The sequence below is a fragment of the Anomaloglossus baeobatrachus genome, chromosome 8, assembly GCF_048569485.1.
Source record: "Anomaloglossus baeobatrachus isolate aAnoBae1 chromosome 8, aAnoBae1.hap1, whole genome shotgun sequence".
In the NCBI taxonomy this organism is placed as follows: domain Eukaryota; kingdom Metazoa; phylum Chordata; class Amphibia; order Anura; family Aromobatidae; genus Anomaloglossus; species Anomaloglossus baeobatrachus.
The window spans coordinates 171599536-171621123 of NC_134360.1; the positions used below are offsets into that span (position 1 = coordinate 171599536).

Sequence of the window (21588 nt, forward strand, 5' to 3'; positions counted from 1 at the left end):
TGCTTGGTATTGATTTCAATAAAAGCATTTTGCTGATGAAATTAGGAGCAAGAAGCCTTCCTTACTTTATTTATTTTTTTCTTTGCTCCTGAAGGACGATCTCGTCTTTCTTGTCACCTCACTGGTGTCTTCACCCTGACAGTTTTTTAATCTCTTTCCAAGACATGTCAAAACTCATCTCTAGCTTCTTGGTAAGAAAACCCTCATAGAAGCATTTTATCTGTTGCACTGCTTCCCTGATGTCCTATGATGAATAAGCCTACATTCGGTTGAAATCAACACAAGGAAATAGATTTTCACAAATACAGTTTATCATATCCACAAACTCTTCCCGCTTCTGAGATCTCCCACTGAAGCAAAGTTTGAAACAGTTTGTGGATGTCACTTTCAACCATGATGGCTACAAAATAGTCCTGATTTATTAAAACTGTAAAATGGAAAATAATACCTTGAACCTATAACAACTAGAGATGAGCGAACTTGACGTTCGGTGTTCGTACCGAACACAGACTTTACAAAAAAAAATAGTTGTGGTGCTTTACATATGAAAACCACTCAAGTGAGCATCACTGTGCTCGGGTACACTCGTTGCTCAGCCCACTGCGAGCCACTTGCAGTGTTTATATGACTCGCACTGGGGGTAATAACAGCGTGATCGGATAAAGGGTGGACAAAACAAAAAAAAGGAAAAAACATGCCCACCCTCCTCAGGAAGTGATCTGTTTATGGCTGGCTGCATGTGGACGGAGACACGAACTGCCAAATTAGAGACTTCCAATGAGGTTCAGGTCCAGTCCAGGTCCCAAACTGAACTTTATATAAAGTCCAGCTGAACCCGCCGAACCAAACTTGCACGGATTTGCTCATCTCTAATAACCTGTGAAAACTCTACTTTTATTACTCAAACAGGTCCACAAAAAGTCAAGTTACATTTTATTTTATTTAGAAAGTTTTAGCGAATAATGACACTTCTGTGAAGGCCACATTCTGATGTCAGTTTTTTTGTCGTATGGGAAAAAGAGAGCTAGTTTCATCAACAATTTTCATTGGATTTTCATCACTTTGGCCAAAGTTTCATCATTTTGTTTCACTGATGAGAAAAAATGTTTCTCCACCTTCTCCTATTAGTCAGTAAAAAACAGACAGATCACAGATGGTATCTGAGTGTGGTCCGAATTTTTCATGGACTCATAGATGTTCATTGATTTGATCCAATGCTGGGATCAATATGGGAAATGTCTTCATGATTTTTGGTGACCACTCAGTTTGCAAAATATCAGTGATATGTGAACAGCTTCACAGACTATTACAGATACAAGTGAGATCTGAAAATAACGGATAGCACTCGCACATGAAAAACTGACATGTGAATGAGCCCTAGTATCACTTGTGTTGTTTGATTTCAGAACCATGTGTAAGGGAAGAGGTGAAAACCACATAAAAGCCCACACACAATCGTCTGATAACCAGAACCATTTTTCAGCTGATTAGTCGTTGCCAAATTTGAGGTGTAAAATGTAACTTTTGTGACTCCACCTTCATCAGAGACGATTCCCTTGGTCAGGCGTCTGATCTGTATTCCAGAGCACTGCTTCTAAATCTGTGATCCAGTCTCGCAAGTAAGAGACCCCATGTTATACAAGTTAATGTTGTAAATAGATTTGAGCGGACCTATGGAAGTGCGGTTTGGCAGGTTCAACCGGAATTTACATATAGTTCTGGAAAAGACCTGGACTTGACCTGAACCCCAATGGAAGTCACTAATTGGGAAGTTCGGGGCTCCACCCACATGCAGTCAACTATAGATAAAGCACTTCCAGAGGAGGGAGGCCAAAGCACAACAAGTGGTTTGCATACATAAAGCACCTGAATGTCAAATTCAAAAACATATTTTTTGTAAAGCCTGTATTCGGGTTCATACTGTAACAGGAGGACATTTCTGATCGGGTTCACTCATCTCTAGACAGGAGGACTACAGATGTAAAGCAGGGTACAGCATGGAGCATATATGGAGCCTTGTCATAGTAGTGTCCTGGTTACACATACAACCACCCCAATGCAAAATCTCAGGACAGACTATATGGTAATACACTCACTTCTACCACAATTCAATGATGGACAATAGAGATGAGCGGACCCATGGAAGTTCGGTTTCGGGGATCAGCCAGACTTTAAATGAAGTTCAGTTTGGGACCTGGACTTGGCCTAATCCCCAATAGAAGTCACTAATTGGGACATTCTGGTGTGTGCCCACATGTAGCCAACCATAAACAGATCACTTCCAGAGGCGAGTGGGCAAGATTTTTCCATTTTTTTTTTGTTTGGTGCTCACTACATCTGCTCACGATGTTATTACCTCCAGTGTGAGCCGTTTCAACACTGTAAGTGGCTCACCTGGGATAAGCACTGAGCATCACCGAGCACAGCGATGCTCAATCGAGTGGTTTGCATACATAAAGCACCGAAATGCCGAACCCGAAGTCTATTTTTCTTTTTGTCAAGTCTGTGTTTGATACGAACACCAAACACCAAACCTCGGGTTCATTCATCTCTAGTTGTAAAGAGTTGAAAAGAAAGCTGAAAGTTAAATTGAAGTCTATTTAATTTTCATCATAGGCTTCCACCTCAGAATTGCGGCCCAATTATAATATTGGTCTGTCTTCTGAAGCCCCAGTACAAAAAGTTTAAAAATCCCTGATCTAGAGGACTTAACACATCCAAATATTACATGGACAACATGTTACTAGTGCCACAGAACTGCCACACAAAATGATCATAATGCACAGCAATGTAAAAACGACAATGCAGTGCATATGTTCAGCCTTTTGTTACTTCTTTTAACTGCTTCAACATTCAGAAACCATGAGGCAATTAAAAGACGTAACATGATAATTTCTGCCCCAGAGTGTAAAAAAACACAAAAATCAATGAGAACGCCACCAGTGAAGGTGTTTTAGGCCACTTTCACATTTTATTTTCACCTCCGTTCAGTGGTCCTGTCGGAGCTTCTGTCCGAACACCCCCGCAAAACGTGTTTCAGATGCGTGCGCTGACGGCGCCATTGACTATAATTTTCGGGCGCATACACTTTCTGCAGGCGGACACCCAGATGTAGCAGACTACATCTGGGTGTCCGCCTGCACAAAATGTATACGCCCAAATATGGGGCAAGACAGAGCACACGTTGACTCCGTCTGCTCCATTATAGTCAATGGCCCCATTGGCGCATGCGTCCAAAACACGTTTTGCGGGGGTGTTTGGACGGAAGCTCCAGTAGGACCATTGAACGTAGGTAATAACGCATTGTGAAAGTGGCCTTATGAAAAAGACCAATGGAGCTTCACCTAGGTGAAACAACCCAAAACTGCTTAAAAAATTCTAAGGCAAATCCACTTTGTTGTTCATATAAGGTGTTTGGCTGTGAGTCATGTGCTAAGGCTGTGTGCACATGATGTCCACAATCTGACTAATACAATGCCAAAAAAAGGAACCAAAAATGACATTGCTGTGCAAATGTTCTGACTTGTATACCTTTTTATAACCGCTTCACAGTTTGGAAACCCTGGACCAGTCTAAGGAAGTATCAAGTGTCTTCTCCTGGTGACTTCGTTTTGAAGCCATCCACTTTCTATAATACATAATAAAGTTAAAAGACATTGGCGGCGCAAAAACAGCTACAAAATTGCTGGCAGAGTTACTTCAGGACAAAAGTCACTGGCTTCATGCTGTGGCTTTATAAATGAAAATTCTGGACTCTCCTGTCACATAAAAGATATCATGTACACAAAGCCCTTGAGTGGCCAAAGCTATCAAAGACCAAAAAAATCACACAACAGACTTTTCAGGAAAAAAACAACAGAGTTTCCTGAAACATCTTCTGCTTGAACAACTTTTTGATTGTGTGCATGTACTCCAAGAGTAGGTGCACACAGAGTTTTTGAGTTTTAAAAGCAGAAACCACCTCAGGAAAATCTCCTATTTAGGCTACAGTCACACGTTGAGTATTTGGTGAGTTTTATTACCTCAGTATTTGTAAACCAAAACCAGGAGTGGGTAAGAAATGCAGAAGTGGTGTCGTGTTTCTATTAGGCTGTGTCCGCGCTTTGCGTCGAGGTAGTTGCAGTTCAAAAAGCATCCTCTGGAAGAAAGGACAATGCTTTTGGCTTTAAAAATGCATGTAAAATGCAAAAAAAGTAGCCTTGCGGTTTTCATGAGTTTTTAGTGCTTTTCCGGTGCTTTTAGAAACGCTGCAGTTTTGTATTAAATTGAATGTATGGGAAACGCAGCCAAAATGGCAAAAACAATTGACATGTTGCTGCTTTAAACGCTGAGTTTTTGCCCAAATTTATGCAAATTAACCGCAGTGTTTTGAACAGCAAGGTACGCACAAGAAAGCTCAATGTCCCATTGACTTTGCTTGAAAAGCAGAACGCAAATATTTTGGCATGAAAATGCTACAGTTGAAAAAGCAGTGGAAAAGCAGGTAAAAAAGCAAAGTGCGGACACAGCCTAATACTTGTCTTCTGATTGTTCCCTTCCTGGTTTTGTCTAAGGGTATGTGCCCACGTTGCGTCCTGTCCCTGCAGAAATGTCTGCAGCGATTTGAACAGCACACGTGAGCTTCAAATCGCTGCAGAAACAGTCCATAAAGAAAAGACGATTTCATGCGCTCTGCATGCAGCCTCTCCTATAGACAGAGCGGGGGCTGTATGCAAAGCGCAAAAAAGAAGTGACATGTCACTTCTTAGAACGCAGCGCTTCGGCAGCAGCCGAAGCGCTGCGTTCTAATACGCCACGTGGGCATGGATTAGGCACAGTCTTCATAGATTGTGCTGGGGACGCAGGACACATGCAGTTACGCTGCGGTGCAGAAAATACGCTACATGGGCACATAGCCTTACAAATACTGAGATAAAAAAAATTCACCAAATACTTAACGTATGAATATGGCCTTTGGTAAATTTAGGAAAAAGTTTTAATTTTTTCCTGAAGTGTTCCCTGAAGTGGTTTTAAAGAGGTTTTGAAGTTTTGGAAGCGTTTTCTTCTTAAAGCCTTTTGATTGGGCAAAGCCTAGTTTTCAGTGGTTTATGTCAGGAATCAGATCCTCTTCAAAAAGAGTGAAAAAAAAGCTGAAGAAACTGTGTGCACATACCCTAAAGTCCTTCCTTGACATTTGTGATTCCTTTTGATTTCACTTCTTAGTGTGGATCAAAAAGCAGAGTAAAAACTACCACAAAAAAGTATCTTTTATTTCCTTAAAAAAAAATAAAAAACAAAACAAAGTACCCTTTGGGGTTTTTTCTTCTGTGCTACTTTGAATTGAACATTTGCTACAGGGTTAACTAGTAGCTGTTTACATCCAATATAAGCAAGTATATATACACTAATAGAAATGTGCAATTTAAAGATGTGGTCTAAAAAAGTAACTAAAGCCCGCTACACACGCTTCAATATATCTCACAATCCGTCGTTGGGGTCAAGTTGTAAGTGACGCACATCCGGCATCGTTTGTGAGGTATCTGCGTGTGACAGCTACATGCGATCAGGATTGAACGCAAAACCGTTGATCGCAAACACATCGTATCATTCTCTAGAATTGAGCGTTTTGTTGCACGAACCTAGTCAATTGTAACGTGTGACATCCCTCATACGATTTTGTTGTCTGATGCTATGTGCGCAGGTGTGCGCTCTGCACCGCAGCTTAAAAAAGCTCTGCTTCAGAGCGCAGCTGAAAAGCTGCGTTCTGAAGCGCCTCACAATGTCTGTCATGCACTAATCTCTGTCAGTCGGTCACTATCTCTGTCCCTCACTCTCAGTCCATGTCAGTCTATCCCCCTCTCTCATATACTCACCGATCCCCGATCCCTGGGGCTGCACGGCATTCACACTGCTCCGGCGGCTTTTACTGTTTTGAAAAAGCCGGCCGCCCATTAAACAATCTCGTATTCCCTGCTTTCCCCGCCCACCAGCGCCTATGATTGGTTACAGTGAGACACGCCCCCACTCTGAGTGACAGGTGTCACACTGCACCCAATCACAGCAGCCGGTGGGCGTGTCTATACTGTGTAGGGAAATAAATAATTAAATAATTAAAAAAAACGGCGCGCGGTTCCCCCCATTTTTAAAACCAGCCAGATAAAGCCATACGGCTGAAGGCTGGTATTCTCAGGATGGGGAGCTCCACGTTATGGGGAGCCCCCCACCCTAACAATATCAGCCAACAGCTGCCCAGAATTGCCGCATACATTATATGCGACAGTTCTGGGACTGTACCCGGCTCTTCCCGATTTGCCCTGGTGCGTTGGCAAATCGGGGTAATAAGGAGTTATTGGCAGCCCATAGCTGCCAATAAGTCCTAGATTAATCATGTCAGGCATCTATGAGACACCCTCCATGATTAATCTGTAAGTTACAGTAAATAAACACACACCCGAAAAAATCCTTTATTAGAAATAAAAACACACACATATACCCTGGTTCACCACTTTAATCAGCCCCAAAAAGCCCTCCTTGTCCGGCGTAATCCAGGATGATCCAGCGTCGCTTCCACCGCAGCTGCATGGAGGTGACCGGAGTCGCAGCAGACACAGCCGCTCCGGTCACCTCCACACAGCAAATGAACACAGCCGCGCGATCAGCTGCTGTCACTTAGGTTACCCGCGGCCACCGGTGGATGCAGCGGTGGCCGCGGGTAACCTCAGTGACAGCAGCTGATCGCACGGCTGTCTTCATTACCTGCGTGGAGGTGACCGGAGCGGCTGTGTGTGCTGCAGCTCCGGTCACCTCCATGCAGCAGCGCTGGATGCGACGCTGGATCATCCTGGATTACGCCGGACAAGGAGGGCTTTTTGGGGCTGATTAAAGTGGTGAACCAGGGTATATGTGTGTGTTTTTATTTCTAATAAAGGATTTTTTCGGGTGTGTGTTTTATTTACTGTAACTTACAGATTAATCATGGAGGGTGTCTCATAGACGCCTGACATGATTAATCTAGGACTTATTGGCAGCTATGGGCTGCCAATAACTCCTTATTACCCCGATTTGCCAACGCACCAGGGTAAATCGGGAAGAGCCGGGTACAGTCCCAGAACTGTCGCATCTAATGTATGCGGCAATTCTGGGCGGCTGTTGGCTGATATTGTTAGGGTGGGGGGCTCCCCATAACGTGGAGCTCCCCATCCTGAGAATACCAGCCTTCAGCCGTATGGCTTTATTTGGCTGGTTTTAAAAATGGGGGGAACCGCACGCCGTTTGTTTTAATTATTTAATTATTTATTTCACTACACAGTATAGACATGCCCACCGGCTGCTGTGATTGGGTGCAGTGTGACACCTGTCACTCAGAGTGGGGGCGTGTCTCACTGTAACCAATCATAGGCGCTGGTGGGCGGGGAAACAGGGAATACGAAATTGTTTAATGGGCGGCCGGCTTTTTCAAAACAGTAAAAGCCGCCGGAGCAGTGAGAAAGCCGTGCAGCGCCGGGGATCGGGGATTGGTGAGTATGCGAGAGGGCTGGTCACTTCAGTCACTCAGGAGATTAGCGGTCACCGGTGAGTCCTTCACAGGTGACCGCTAATCAGGAAGCGACACAGACAGAGCCGCAGCATCACAATGAAGTCGGGTGAGGTTCACCCGAGTTCATTCTGACAGTGCGGCTCTGTCTGTGTCTGCTGTCATCTGCCATTCAGCTCTGCTACATGGCTGTCTGTGTCTGCTGTTAGCGGCCATGTAGCAGAGCTGAATGGCAGATGACATAGTAAAAACGCATCCCTACACATTACACACGCTTGGCAAGTCAATAAATAAAAAAAAAAAAAAGGTGCTCAATGCATACGTCACAGAACACATGATCTAAAGGATCGCACACAAAATTGACCAATTTAACATAGACTACTAACGCTCGTGTGACAGCAAATGAACGACCAACGTGAAATCTCATAGATCCCGTATGCAACCTGGGCGTGTCACATCGCAAATGCGATTGTACAACTAATTGCAACGTGTAAAGTGGGCTTAATGTGTTATATTATGAAGGAAGAAGACTGTAACCCTTGTTGGAACAAACAGCAATAGTTACTAATTAGAAATAGGACCTTACAAATGGATTGCCCCTTTAACAGAAATCTACTAAACATATGAAGAATTTCTATTATCATTTAAGATAGATTTATACTTACTGATAATCAGTTAGATACATTAAAAGGCTTGTCGAGGTTTACCAGTCTGTAGTTACTATATGTGGCTGCAGACTTCTGAATCCTGATAGCGTGCAGCTCACACACTGTCAGGAGTCACCAGAGTTGCCAGTAAAGGGGGTGTTACATGCAGCGATTTCGCTAGCGAAAGCACCCTCCCCCGTCGTTTGTGCGTCACAGGCAAATCGCTGCCCATGGCGCACAAAATCGTTTGGAGCCGTCACCCGTACTTACCTGCTTAGCGACGTCACTGTTGCCGGCGAACCGCCTCATTTCTAAGGGGGCGGTTCGTGCGGCATCACAGTGGTGTCTCTAAGCGGTCGCCCAATAGAAGCGGAGGGGCGGAGATGAGCAGACGTAACATCCCGCCCATCTCCTTCCTTCGGCATTTCTGGCAGTCACAGGTAGGCTGCAGTTCGTCGTTCCCGAGGTGTCACACGTAGTGATGTGTGCTGCCTCGGGAACGATGAACAACCTGCGTGCTCAACAATCAACGATTTTTTAAAAAGGAACGACATGTCAACGATGGACGATAAGGTGAGTATTTTCCATCGTTAATGGTCGTTCCTTGCTGTTACACGCAACAACATCGCTAACGATGCCGGATGTGCGTCACGGAATCTGTGACCCCGGCGATATATCGTTACGATACGTCGCTGCGTGTGACGGGGCCTTTAGAGTGGGTGGTCACAAGACGGTAAGTATGAGATTTGCATACATCCTGCCACATACTATATAAGTAAATTGAAGGAGACTAAACATATCTAGCCGCCACATGGCCACATGTGTGCAAAGCACATACTTTTGGATACGTGAGCAAAACTTGTAAATCCTGACAGTGTATGCACCTCACGCTGTCAGGAATCAGAAGTCTGCAGTCACACATATCAGAAGATTGGAAAACTCTGATAATTACCAATCGTTAACATTAATTGTGTACTTTGAATGGGATGAGTTACTGAAAAATGTGTCCAAAAACATTTGTTGATTGTGCATGAAATCATTAATCTGAGTGAAAAAATTCTCCATTCATGTAACGTTAATAGTGAATTAGTCAAAACCTAAAAACGTCTGACATTCAGTGATTGGTTGATTGTGCTCCAAGGTGATTGTTCAGGAGCGGATTGGAACATTGAAATGAGTATATATTGATTAGTAATGTAAATATTACTGTTTAAATAAAAGTAAAATTGATGAGCAAAAATTGCTAATTCGATTACATTTTCTTTATATGGTGTCAGCGGAAATGTTTGTACAATACTTTAGGAACTCATGTGTTTAGAATAAATAGTATCACTAATGGGACTTGAATGCTGAACACAAAAACATTTCAGAATACTGTACCTGTCTTTGTGAACAGTGCATGATGTGCCATGTTACAATATAATGATCAATATCTAACCATTCATGACTCTCGTCCTATATGAGCAGTTGTTTAAAGGGGTTGTCCACTATTTTTACATCAATGGCCTATCCTTAGAATAGGTCATCAATGTCTGATCAGTCAGGGTGCAACACCCGGCACCCCTGAGGATCAGCTGTTTATGATGCTGCTGGCGGCAGCAGGTGGCTGGAGATGCTCAGTTCCAGAGCTGCTCCATTTTCTGATAGTGTCCATAGCTGGGTACTGAACATTCGCCTCCTATTTAAATCAATAGGAGGCAGATGTGCACTACCCGGTCACGGCCACTGTCTGAAGATGAAGCAGCTCAATAATTGAGCATTTCTGACAGACTGCTGCAGCCACCAGCAGTGAGAATGGCTGATCGGCGGGAGTGACAAGTGTTGGACTCCGTCCGATCAGACATTGATGATCTATACTAAGATGAGGTCATCAATCTTAAACTAGTTGTCATGCAATGTTCAGCTATGCACACACCTGCTGGCACTATGGAGTCAGACTCTGTTCACACTACTGAATCTGACAAGCAACCTGAGGCTTCTGGATTGTTCTGCCAGAGCCAGGCATTGGCTGGTTCAGGTTCACTGGTCTTCAGCTCTGCAGGAGTTAAACCCTGCAGACTGGAGAGCAGGACCTAAATACTCAGGTTGCTGATTGCCATGTGCAGCTGTCTCCTCCCTATATTAACCCTAGAATGAGCAACCAATCTAGCAGAAAATAGAAAACAAGTAACCTAGCAGGCCTGCGAGGCCCCAGGTACACGTTCTAGAGTTAAGCGTGCCTTTTTTCCTGTTTGTGCCGATGATACCTTTTGTGATTTAGGTCTTAGTGTTTCTCATGTACATGGTGATCTGTGCTATGCTTCTGAGTAGTGTGAGCATTCCCCTGTTGTGTGTTACTTCCTCCCTTTTTCCGTTGTTTCCCAGTACACATATTGTTTCTCCTGTGTGTTTTCAGTGCTGTGTCTCTGAGTTTCCATTCTCCCCTATGTCTTTTTGTGGAGTTATGTCATTGTGTTTTCCTGACCGCCCTAAGGGTGTGGGAGAGGGGGAGAATGATCAGAGTCTGGACAGAAGATAGGATCACGCTGGGGGCTCGAACGTGGTTACCATAAAAACTACCTTCAAGATACGGGACACCATAGGGTCATAAGTCATATGGCCAGCCCAGGGGCCCCTGTTCTGTTTCTATATACCCCGTGACACTAATGGACAACCTCTTTAACATTGTTTGCTCGTCATGAGTTATTATCACATTGTTCATTGTTTAATCAATTCTACTCGTGACAATGAACCTATGATTCTTTTGCCAACAGGGTATAAACAAAGAACAATAATAATATCTATCTAATAATAGTTGACTTGTAACATCATGTGATCAGAAGGAGAAACATGATGTATTCCTTTTGAGGGCATAATACATAATTCATCTGTGCACTGCTCACAATATTACTTACGAGTTGGAGAACACAGCTGGATGTCACCACAACTACAATGGAACGGCATTGCCGTTAGTGCCGGAAGAAGTCTAAACATATAACCCTTTAATAAGCTATTTGTATTTCATCACAATCCACAAAATGAAACTATTATTTCCGATATTATATGGTAACATTTGGGTCTGCATTATATCATGATTATGAAACATTTTCATTGTTACGGCCTCTCATTATGGGTTTCTGTCCATGCATGGGGTCTGAAATAACAGCTGGATTAGCGGTAGCTCTCCAAACCCCACAAAAACTATCACTCAAAGTGATGCATAAAATGTTGATAGAGGATCCATAAAACCAAAGATGTCCTCATGTGACAGCCTCATAAATTCCCATTCTGTAGTGAATATCTTGGGAGACAATAACTATGAAGGTAAGTAAGAAAATATGGTGAGAAGACATAAAGGTTGAAAAGCTATATCATGACATATAAATCAATCCAACCGCAAGGTGGTTCGCGTAGCTTGATATTATCATTACCCACACTTTGATTTCTAAGAAGTTAAAGTATAAATTGGCACTTCTCCAAAAAGAATGAAGACCTCATGTCTGACCATTAATGTTCTTCTCATAGACCGATACTGATGAATCCTCATATCTACATCCTACATCTAATGAAAAATACCAAAGAGGCCGTAATTCTACTCAGTATGTTGTCTGCTAATTAATTAAATGAATCACCTTGTTTCACTCAGGGAAATGTGTCTGGCAAATTAGATGCAAACCTTGGCTTTTTTTATACTTTTTATATAATAGTCCTAGTTGAGTAATATTATACCCCCTCCTGCTGTTGTGTACATACGGGAAAAACAAAATGTCATTGTTTAATAAAAATATAATGGAAGATTCACGTAAGGATCAATATGCTGTCTCTGTTCTTTTTCAACACAATTTATTTATAAAGGCGTCTTGTAAATAAAGCATCAGGATCAGAATCTGCTTGTTCGGCCTCCTCTGGAGAAAGCTAATTGCCACTGATCTTTTTAAAGGCATTCTTGCATTGCTGAAGCTTCAGTTTGGCTTCAGATGCAAAACGCTTTGGCCGCTGTTTGTAATATTGATACTCATAGGGGAAAAAAAGGAAAAAGAGAGAGGTGATGCCTCCTAGTGTCCTTTATGTCAAGTATAAATTTTGTGGTGGTTACTACGAATAAGCAACCTTCTTAATTTAAACCGTATTAAATGAGTTGCCCAACTTTTTCGAAAATTTTGGTCTCTGGGTTCAGTTTGATGTATAAATCAAACTGTGCATTACTCACCATCCCTGTCGTGTGGTGTTCTGCGATGCACTCGCTGGGTATTATGGCGGCATCGGACTCTGTTCACACTGCAGAGTCCGACAAACTGCCTGGGATTCTTTAGTTTAGTTTAGCAGCCTGTCATGGGCACAGTGGTTTTGGCTTCTCTGCCCTCCAGTACAGAGGGAGTTAATTTCTGCTGGCCTGTGATCAGCTACTGGGAGCTCAGGCTGCTGATTATCATCTCCAGCCTTTATAAGGTTCTGGATTCTAAGGCTGTTTGCCGGATATAGTGCTTTGCTTCCTGGTATTATCCAGTCGTACGGTGATCTTCCAGTTGCGCTTCAGTGTGGTGTGAGTCCTCCAGTTGTGTATTTCCTACCACTTTAATTTTGCATGACTCCACAGATCACATACTGTCCCTCCTTTGTGTTTGAGTGCAGTGTGCATGAGTTTTCGTTTACCCTTGACTGTGAATATTTGTGGGGTTTTGATAATTGGATTTTTGGCCCGATCCCTGGGTGGGGGGTAGTAGTTTCAGGGCTTGGACAGGATATAGGGCCACAATGGAGGCTCGAACTTGGCTACCATCAAGTCTACCTTTGAGATAAGAACAGCACAGGGGCCCCACTCTTAGGGTCAGCCTAGGAGCCCCTGTTCCATCCGTACACCTCCCGTAAAAATCCCCAGGTCCAGCGCAGAGTCTAGGCCACTGGTCTCAGTATCCAGCATTGGCTGCAAGGCTGACATCATTTTGACAGAAGCAGCCAATCAGTGAACTCACTTGCTCTGTTCATCTAGACAGAACACCCTGCTAAATTGTGTCAGAACAGCAGACAATACCGGACACTAGGAGCAGCAACTGAGATTCAGTTCTCGACCTGGGATGGTGAGTAAAGAGTCTTTTTTTGTAAGAAACCACTCCCATGGTTCAAGATCTTCTGAATGAAGACAACCCCTGTACTTGCAAGTTGAAAAATAAGAACTGCCGTCAGTATGGTCTGGTGGGAATTTGGAAAGTCAACTATGTTGAAAGGGAAAATGGATAAACGTTAACCCTGTACCCATGTATATAATTCTATTGTTTAAAAGGGTGGTCTATCTAGATTATTTATTGCTTATCAAAAATACATGCCATAAAGGTTTGATAACTCTAGCTCAAGAGTTGGGCCCTATCAAATGCTTTCAGGAAACCTCGCTTTCTATGGACAGCTTCTACTTTGTAAGGTCGTAAATTTTGAAGCAGCCACAATTTTCAGTAATGTCATAGAAAAGAACATAAAGAGCATGGCAAATTTTGCCTGGTGACAAGTCAGTTATTTTCATTTTCTAAAATTGATTTTGTTGGATAAAGCTTGTAAAACCAAGCACGTTTGCAGCCATTCTTGAGATCTTAACATTGTCTTTTGTTTATAGCTTGTTGCCAAAGAGACCGACCACTACTGCTGTTTAGCTTGAAAGCACTGTGCTGAAGATTAGATTAGTAATAGTGCTTTATAGCTATCCAGGCCAGCTTCAAACAGTACTTACAAGCTCTATAGAATAGGAAAAAGCTTGTAAGTACTCCACCTGTTCTGATGCCTAGTAGGGGTGCAAAGAGTTGTAAATGAAGGATAAGTGATAATTTCTTAGAGTGACTGCATTTTTTAAAGGGAAGGGACTCTGTCAATAGGATCAACCCTCCTAAGCCGTTTATATGGTTATGTAGGTAATAGCAAGCTGAATGACATGATATCTTTATATGTGTGATCTGATGTCTTATTCCAGAGAAATACACATTTTTCTTATATGTAAATGAGCTGTTCCAGGCGGCTCAGGTGGATTCGCAGATAACCGGGACCGGTGGGTTTAACTAGGTTAAAAAAAAAATCCCAGTTCCGGCCAGGGATTGGTCCCAGTTAGCTGGCCAGACGCCGGTACGCATATAAGTTTATAGGTACCAGAATCAGGTGATTAAAAATGGCGGTAGAAGGGATAGGGAAATAGGAGCAAGCGGTTCATACTTACTGAGGCTCCAGCACAGCCGTAACTGCTTTCAAGCCGCTTCCCCAGGCCGTTCATTATTGCTAATCCATATGCACTGCTTTCCCTGCCCACCAGCCTTCCTGGCGTCTGTGATTGTTTGCAGTTAGACACGCCCCCAGCCTGTTTGACAGTGTCTTACTGCAACCAATCACATTAAATTATGGATTTACGGCACTCCTGGAGGTTATGATTGGTGCTCAGATAAGATTCAACCCTGTCTTCATATAGAAAAATAATCTGGCACTCAAGTGAAGTGAAAGCAAAAGATCCCTTTAATTGGGTAATTCAAGTAGCAGTGTTTAGTTTCTGATGTTTCAGTCAATCAATGACCTTCCTCATATAAACACTATCATAAATGTTAGGTGGATAAATTACGGTCTGTTGTATGACGCTGCTGAATACTGCAGCTGAGGAATCAGGTCAGGTGGAGACGGTCGGCGTGGGGTACAGCAAAATCGCTATAGTGTTTATATGAGGAAGGTCATTGATTGACCGAAACGTCAGAAATTAAACACTGCTACTTGAATTACCCAATTAAAGTGATCTTTTGCTTTCACTTTACTTGAGTGCCAGATTTTTTTTATATATGCAACCAATCACAGGCGCTGTCTGTGGGTCACTATTGTGGTATAAAAATAAATAAAACATTTTCCCCATATTATGATGCTCAGCACAGATAAAGCATACAGCAAAATACAAAGAACTACATTCGGCTTTTTTTTAATTATTATTATTAGTTAAATAAATAATTTTAAAAAACAGAATGTGATTTCCCCCCCCCCTTCAATTTTGATGCCCAGCCAAGATAAAGGTAGACAGCTGTGTGCTGGTGTTCTCAGGCTGGGAAGACCCATGCTTATTGACCACCCCCAGACTAAAACATCCATTAGCTGTCACAGTCCCGGCCCTTTAACTTGCTCTTTCCGATTGCACTGGTGCCGTGGCAATCAGGGTAATATAAGGTTAATGTCATCTGACAGCTGCCACTAAGCCATAAATTAGTGATGGGTAGGCATTTATGATACCCCCCTTAATCACCTGTAAGAGAAGAGATATAAATAAAAATATCGAAAAATTCTTTATTTGAAATAAAAGACAAAAAGCACCCTATTTCACCACTTTATTAAGCTCAAAACACCTCTCCAGGTATGACGTAATCCACACAAGGTCCCACTACGATTCCAGCTCTGTTACTTCTGAATTCACACCAATCGGCCATAGAACACGACCACACGCTATGAGATTCAGGCAGAGACTGAGCCGCACAATCAGCGGTTTCATTACTTCGATGATTTGCGGTTACAGTCCACAGTCCTACAGCAGAGATCACAAATCACCTGAGTGGCGTTACCGCTGATCACTGTGACTCAGTCTGTGCCTGAACCTCACAGCAGGTGGTCATGTTCTATGACATACCCAACCAAATTGGATAATGAGACTTTAGATGATCTTGGATTACCTTGTAGTTTTGTAATCTAAGAATGTGACATTCTAACCTTAATATTCACCATTTTGATATTCATCCATTATTTACTACCACACTTAATACTGATGTCTTTAGAACCAGATTAGTTTGGAAATAAGGCCTTCTGTAAAATGATGTTGGGTATAATTTATAAATCTTAATATATTTTATTCTTATTTTGTATTTTTCATGATCACCATGATTCCTTTTTGTTGTTGAATATAACAAAGTATCTATCATTTCAGGGTAATCCATATATGTGCAACAATGAATGTGATGCCAGCACAAAGGAGCTTGCCCACCCTCCCGAACTCATGTTTGATTCCGAAGGCAGAACTCCCAGCACTTTTTGGCAGTCTGTGACATGGAAGAACTATCCCACTCCCCTACAGATCAATATAACATTGTCTTGGAACAAGACAATTGAGCTTACCCAAAACATAGCAATTACCTTTGAGTCTGGAAGACCTGAGAAAATGATCTTGGAAAAATCTCTGGATTATGGTGTAACATGGCAGCCCTACCAGTTTTATGCTGCTGATTGCCTGGACGCTTTTCGAATGGAGCCTAAATCAGTAAACGACCTGTCTGCAAGTACTGTTCTAGACATTATATGCACAGAAGAATATTCTACTGGATACGCAGCACATGCTAAAACTATATCATTTGAAATCAAAGATCGTTTTGCAATATTTGCTGGACCACGTCTTCATAATATGGCTTCGCTCTACAGTCAACTGGACACAACCAAAAACCTTCGGGATTTCTTTACAGTGACTGATTTAAGGATTAGGCTTCTAAAACCAGCTACAGGAGCCACTTTTGTTGATGAAAGAAATCTAGGAAGATATTTCTATGCTATCTCAGACGTTAAGATATATGGCAGGTAAGAATATAATCTGTGAAATGTAATGTGTGTTCTGACCTATTACTTCTTTTTTGCACCATCTGAGGAAAGGGCTTAAATATAGAAGAGAATCCAGGTGGAGCAGAGGGCACCAAAAACCACTTTGCCTTGGTCTGGTATTTAGATATATGCAGCAAACTTATAGTTCACACTGGGTGAAAGTAAGTACTGGGAGTACTGATCTGTTTCATTGGCTTTTATTGATGTCTACCCATCCTATGATTCCTCACCTTATTATAAGAATACATAAGCACATTGAGTAATTCTAGACTGAGTATGTTGTGTATGTGTAGTAGGTGGTTGCATCTCCCCCCTACTGTTTTATGCTATTTTTCTCTGCTGTGTGTTTTAAGTACCGAGTATGTTGTTAATGTATTTGATAAAATGACTACTAGTATTGGTAGGGAAGTGCGGGTCCCGAAAGTAGAAGGGCCGGGACCGTGTAGTGCTTGGCGCCGTCTAGCATTCATGCAAGAGCAGCAGTGGATTAGATGTTAGATAAGATGAGGAAGGCGTGACAGATGGCCAGTGAGTTGGTTAGAGAGACGGGACTTGTGATTGGAGTTCTGCAGAAGGGTTTGAGGAATAAAGACATGGCCCGGTGTCAGGAGCCAATCAGGGAACCCTGAGAGAACCTCTTAAAGGTCCAGAGCCTATGCCTCACCCCGGTGGGCTCAGAGAGGTCAGCCATCAGGGCCCAGAAGTGGACAACGGTGAGAAAAAGGGGGGAAGCGGAGACACCGGTGCCCAGCAGCTTGCAGATGAGATCCAAGATAGCGGAGACAGGTTGAGTGAGAGTCCCCCAAAAATGCATTAACTGCAGAACCGTCAAGAATGAGGCCATGTCTGTTATAGCATGGAAAGAATTAACTGTTCAACTTTTGGTTTGCCAAGACAACTCCAGTTTCACTTGTTAGTCTAATGTATCTATGATGGGGACTAGTTGTGGGGTAATGGGCATCAACCCAAAGAAAATATTAGGTGTTGCACAACCCACGTGAAGCCATACACACTCGCTGACTCTCTCTAGTGAAGGAGTGCGGAGCCTCCACAGCTCGGTGTCCATATTATCCTTCATATGCGCAAATCAAGTGCATTTACCCACCATATATTTGTAATAGTGTTGTTCATTGTTTAAGCCTAAAACACGCTGCGTGTTGGATATAATGTTTCCCACTACAATATCCTGTACAGGTAAGAGAATAAATACAAGCGGCATATCCTCATGTCTCTTGGGTGCATATTCCTGCCAAACGAGGATTAACAGCTTATCTAGGTATGCTCTGTGGATGGATTCAGGACCTGAACAAAATGTTTCATGCCGAACACTAAAATCGCTGTCTTTCCCATCAGGGTGAGATTAAATTCTGGAGAGCCTTTTTATGCAACGGGGGACTGGACAGATAACAAGGATTAGCTGCTATGATACTACAGGCTGGCAACAGCCCATTAAAATATACAAGCTATCAAAATTAGCCCTTTCACTGCCAGACGAGCAACACATTGCAGAATTATCAAATCGTACTTTATTCGACAAGCGGCTTAGGTAGGATAATGAAATTAGTGTGTTAATTGCATGGAAAATGAAAATAATGTTCAGTTAACGAGAAATTTAGTTAAATGTGTGACATTTCAGAGATGAAGATTGAAGTATGAATAGAACATCGGGGGACTAATAGACCCAGGAGACACCGATCAGTCTAATATTATAAAAACAATGAAACGGAAAATACAAAATTAAGAAGCACGTACTATGGACTTTTTACATGCACCCTATCTCCAAAAGATGAGTAGAGTGTTACAAGTTTTGGGGAAGTTCTACCAATCTGGTACCTGGCAAAATAGAAGCTCTACCCAAACTCAGCCCATTATTGGGAAAGAAATTCATCTTACCACCCCTTATGGCCCCTATCATTGACACTATCCAATGTATTAAAGGATGGAGAAATTGCTAATTTTGGTGAATTTTAAGATTATTGGTGTAGGTTTTCACTAAATGTTAGACAGTTTTAGTAAATCTCATCAAAGTGTTTTTTGTTGGCACATGATGTGTATGTTCAAAAGTGTTAGCACCCTTGAAAGTAAAGTATTTCTCCCTGAAAATGATTGCAATTACACGTTTTGTTATACACCTATTTATTTCCTTCGTGTGTATTGAAACCACCCCAAAAAAAAGGATCAGAGAAAAAAGGAAAATTGGACATAATTTTACATGAAACCTCTAAAATGATCATCAAATGTATAATCCTAAATGGAATGGAAATATTGACTAAAAAAGGCCTGCTAAATCCTTACATTTGTCAGATGACAACACAGGCCTGATGACGTTGCTGAAATAATAATCAGCTCCCCTTTCTCAATGTGTTTCCCCCTTACAGAAGTATGATAGGCTTCATCAGGAGATCAATAGGAAATGGGTACAATCACTCATAGCTGTTGGGGTCAATGCTCCATGTGCCGTGAATGTTTTAATTTTGTTTTGGATGACACATTTATTTAGTTCTATTCAGTGAGAAACAGACATTTGAGGGTCAGCTTTGGTTGAATGGGGGCGCCATATCAACTTTTTGGGTGCTGACCTCCATGGGCTGATAGGTTGTTTATTTAAGAAACAGTTAGCAATTCTGTCTCACCGATCTCTTTCCCTCATGATGCTTCTATTATATTATTATAGCAGTTTTTTTCCCATTTTTCCCATTCTCTCTCTGTAGCCCATCTTTTCGTACTGTGATGCACCTTAATTATACACAATAATTTTTAATGTAATGAAATAAAATGTTAAGCCTGCTTTACATGCTTCAATTTATCGTGCGATCACATTTGCGATTGCACCCTCCCCCATCGTTTGTGCGGCACGGGCAATTTCTTGCCCGTGTCGCACAATCCTGTAACCCCCCGTCACACGTACTTACCTTCCAAACGACCTCGCTGTGGGCGGCGAACATCCACTTCCTGAAGGGGGAGGGATGTTCGGTGTCACAGCGACGTCACACAGTGGCCGCCCAGTAGAAGCGCAGGGGCGGAGTTGAGCGGGACGTAAACATCCCACCCACATCCTTCCTTCCGCATTGCCGACGGGACGCAGGTAAGCTGTGTTCATCGTTCCCGGGGTGTCACACGGAGCGATGTGTGCTGCCTTGGGACATTGAACAACCGGACGTTCAATTTTTAGAAAATGAGCGACGTGTCAACGATGAACGAGATGGTGAGTATTTCTACTTGTTCATAGCTGTCATACTCTACGATATCACTATCGATGCCGAATGTGTGTCACTTACGACGTGACCCCGCCGACATCTCGTTAGATATATCATAGCGTGTAAAGCCCGCTTTAGTCATTAAATTGATCAGTTTAGAGTATTGATCTGTAAGTCCTTCTTCATTATTGCCCTATACATTGTGAATATCTGTGAAAGAGTTCTGAAGTGGCCAGTAATGACTCTAAATCCCATTGACACCTGTGGAGAGATCTTAAAATTGCTGTTGTGAGAAGGTGTCGCCAAATGGAGAGACCTGGAGCAGTTTTCAAAGAAGAGTACAAAATTCCAGTTGAGCAATGTAAGAAGTTTCTTGATGGCTATAAGAAGCAATTTATTGTAGCTATTTATTCCAAAGGGTGGGGAGCCAAATATTACGTGAGGGTGCCAACAATTTTGTGCAGCCCATTTTTGGAAAAAAAATTGTGAAATTATGTTTAATTTGCCTTTTTTTTCTCATTTATTTTCTTTGTGTAGACTGGAAAACACAAGAAAAACAATGTGAATAACAAAATATGTAACTGCAATAATTTCCTGGGAGAAATTCTTGATTTTCTGGAACAATTTTAAGGGTTACAACACTTTCGAGTATGATTGTATATACATATATATACAGTACTGTGCAACAGTTTTAGGCATGTGATAAATTGTGCAAAGAATGCTTTAAAAAATATATGTTAATTGATTTTTTTTATCAATGAACAAAATGCAATGTGAATGAACATAAGTAAAGTCTAAATTAAATCAATATTTGTTTTTACCGCCTTTCTTCTACCTACACTTGCACACAGTTTTTGAAGGGATTCGGTAGGGAGGTTGTTTCAAACATCTTGGAGAACAAACCAAAGATCTTCTGTGGATTTAGACTTGCATAAATCATCATGCTTCTTCATGATATCTCAAACAGACAGGGCTCTCTGGGGGCCATATCATGACTTCCAGAAATCTTTGTTCTTCTTTACTCTGAATATAGTACTTAAAGGGAACCAACCATCAGGATTTTCATATATAAAGTAAAGCCAGTGCTATACTGGTGCTAGGATGCTGAATGTAAGCATAGCCTTTTGTTCTGAGATTGGATGTTTTATTTCAGAAATATGTGCAAGTAACTTTCCAGCAATGCACTGGTGTATGATTGACAGGTGCAACAGGAAGGGAATATGTGAATGGGCTTTGCTATCTATTCTCGCCACTGTCTGCCTGCTTGGCCTTCCTTCCCCTGTCGCTGTCATAGACGTTAATTCCGGTGCAGACAGACAGACAGGGGCGGGAATAGATGGCAATACCCGACTCACATATTCTCTTCCTTATTATGGCAGCTACAGAGTTTAATTTTGTTCTTATCTGCCCAGACAATATTCACTCAGAATTTCATAGGTTTGTCCAAATGTTGTTGAGCAAACTTTAAATGTGCTTGAACATGCGTTTTGTTCAGAAATGGAGTCTTGCGTAGTAAGCATGTATATAAGCCATAGAGGTTGAGTGCATTACTTACTGTTTTACTTAAAGTAATTGTACATGCTGATCCCAGGTCTTTCTGTAGCTCTCCACAAGTGGTTCTTGGCTGTTGGGTAACTCTTCTGATTAATTCTTCTCAGTCCTCTGT

The 21588-nt window shown here is 42.1% G+C and overlaps 1 protein-coding gene across 9 annotated transcripts in view; it reads left to right on the forward strand.

The window, feature by feature from the left end:
• The window catches only part of NTNG1 (netrin G1), a 512764-nt gene that overhangs the window by 175657 nt on the left and 315519 nt on the right, over positions 1-21588 (forward strand). For all 9 annotated transcript variants that reach the window (XM_075322210.1, XM_075322201.1, XM_075322202.1 and 6 more), the window contains exon 3: positions 16064-16704. In XM_075322210.1, coding sequence (XP_075178325.1) covers positions 16064-16704 — 641 coding nt within the window. The remainder of the gene's footprint in view (positions 1-16063; positions 16705-21588) is intronic.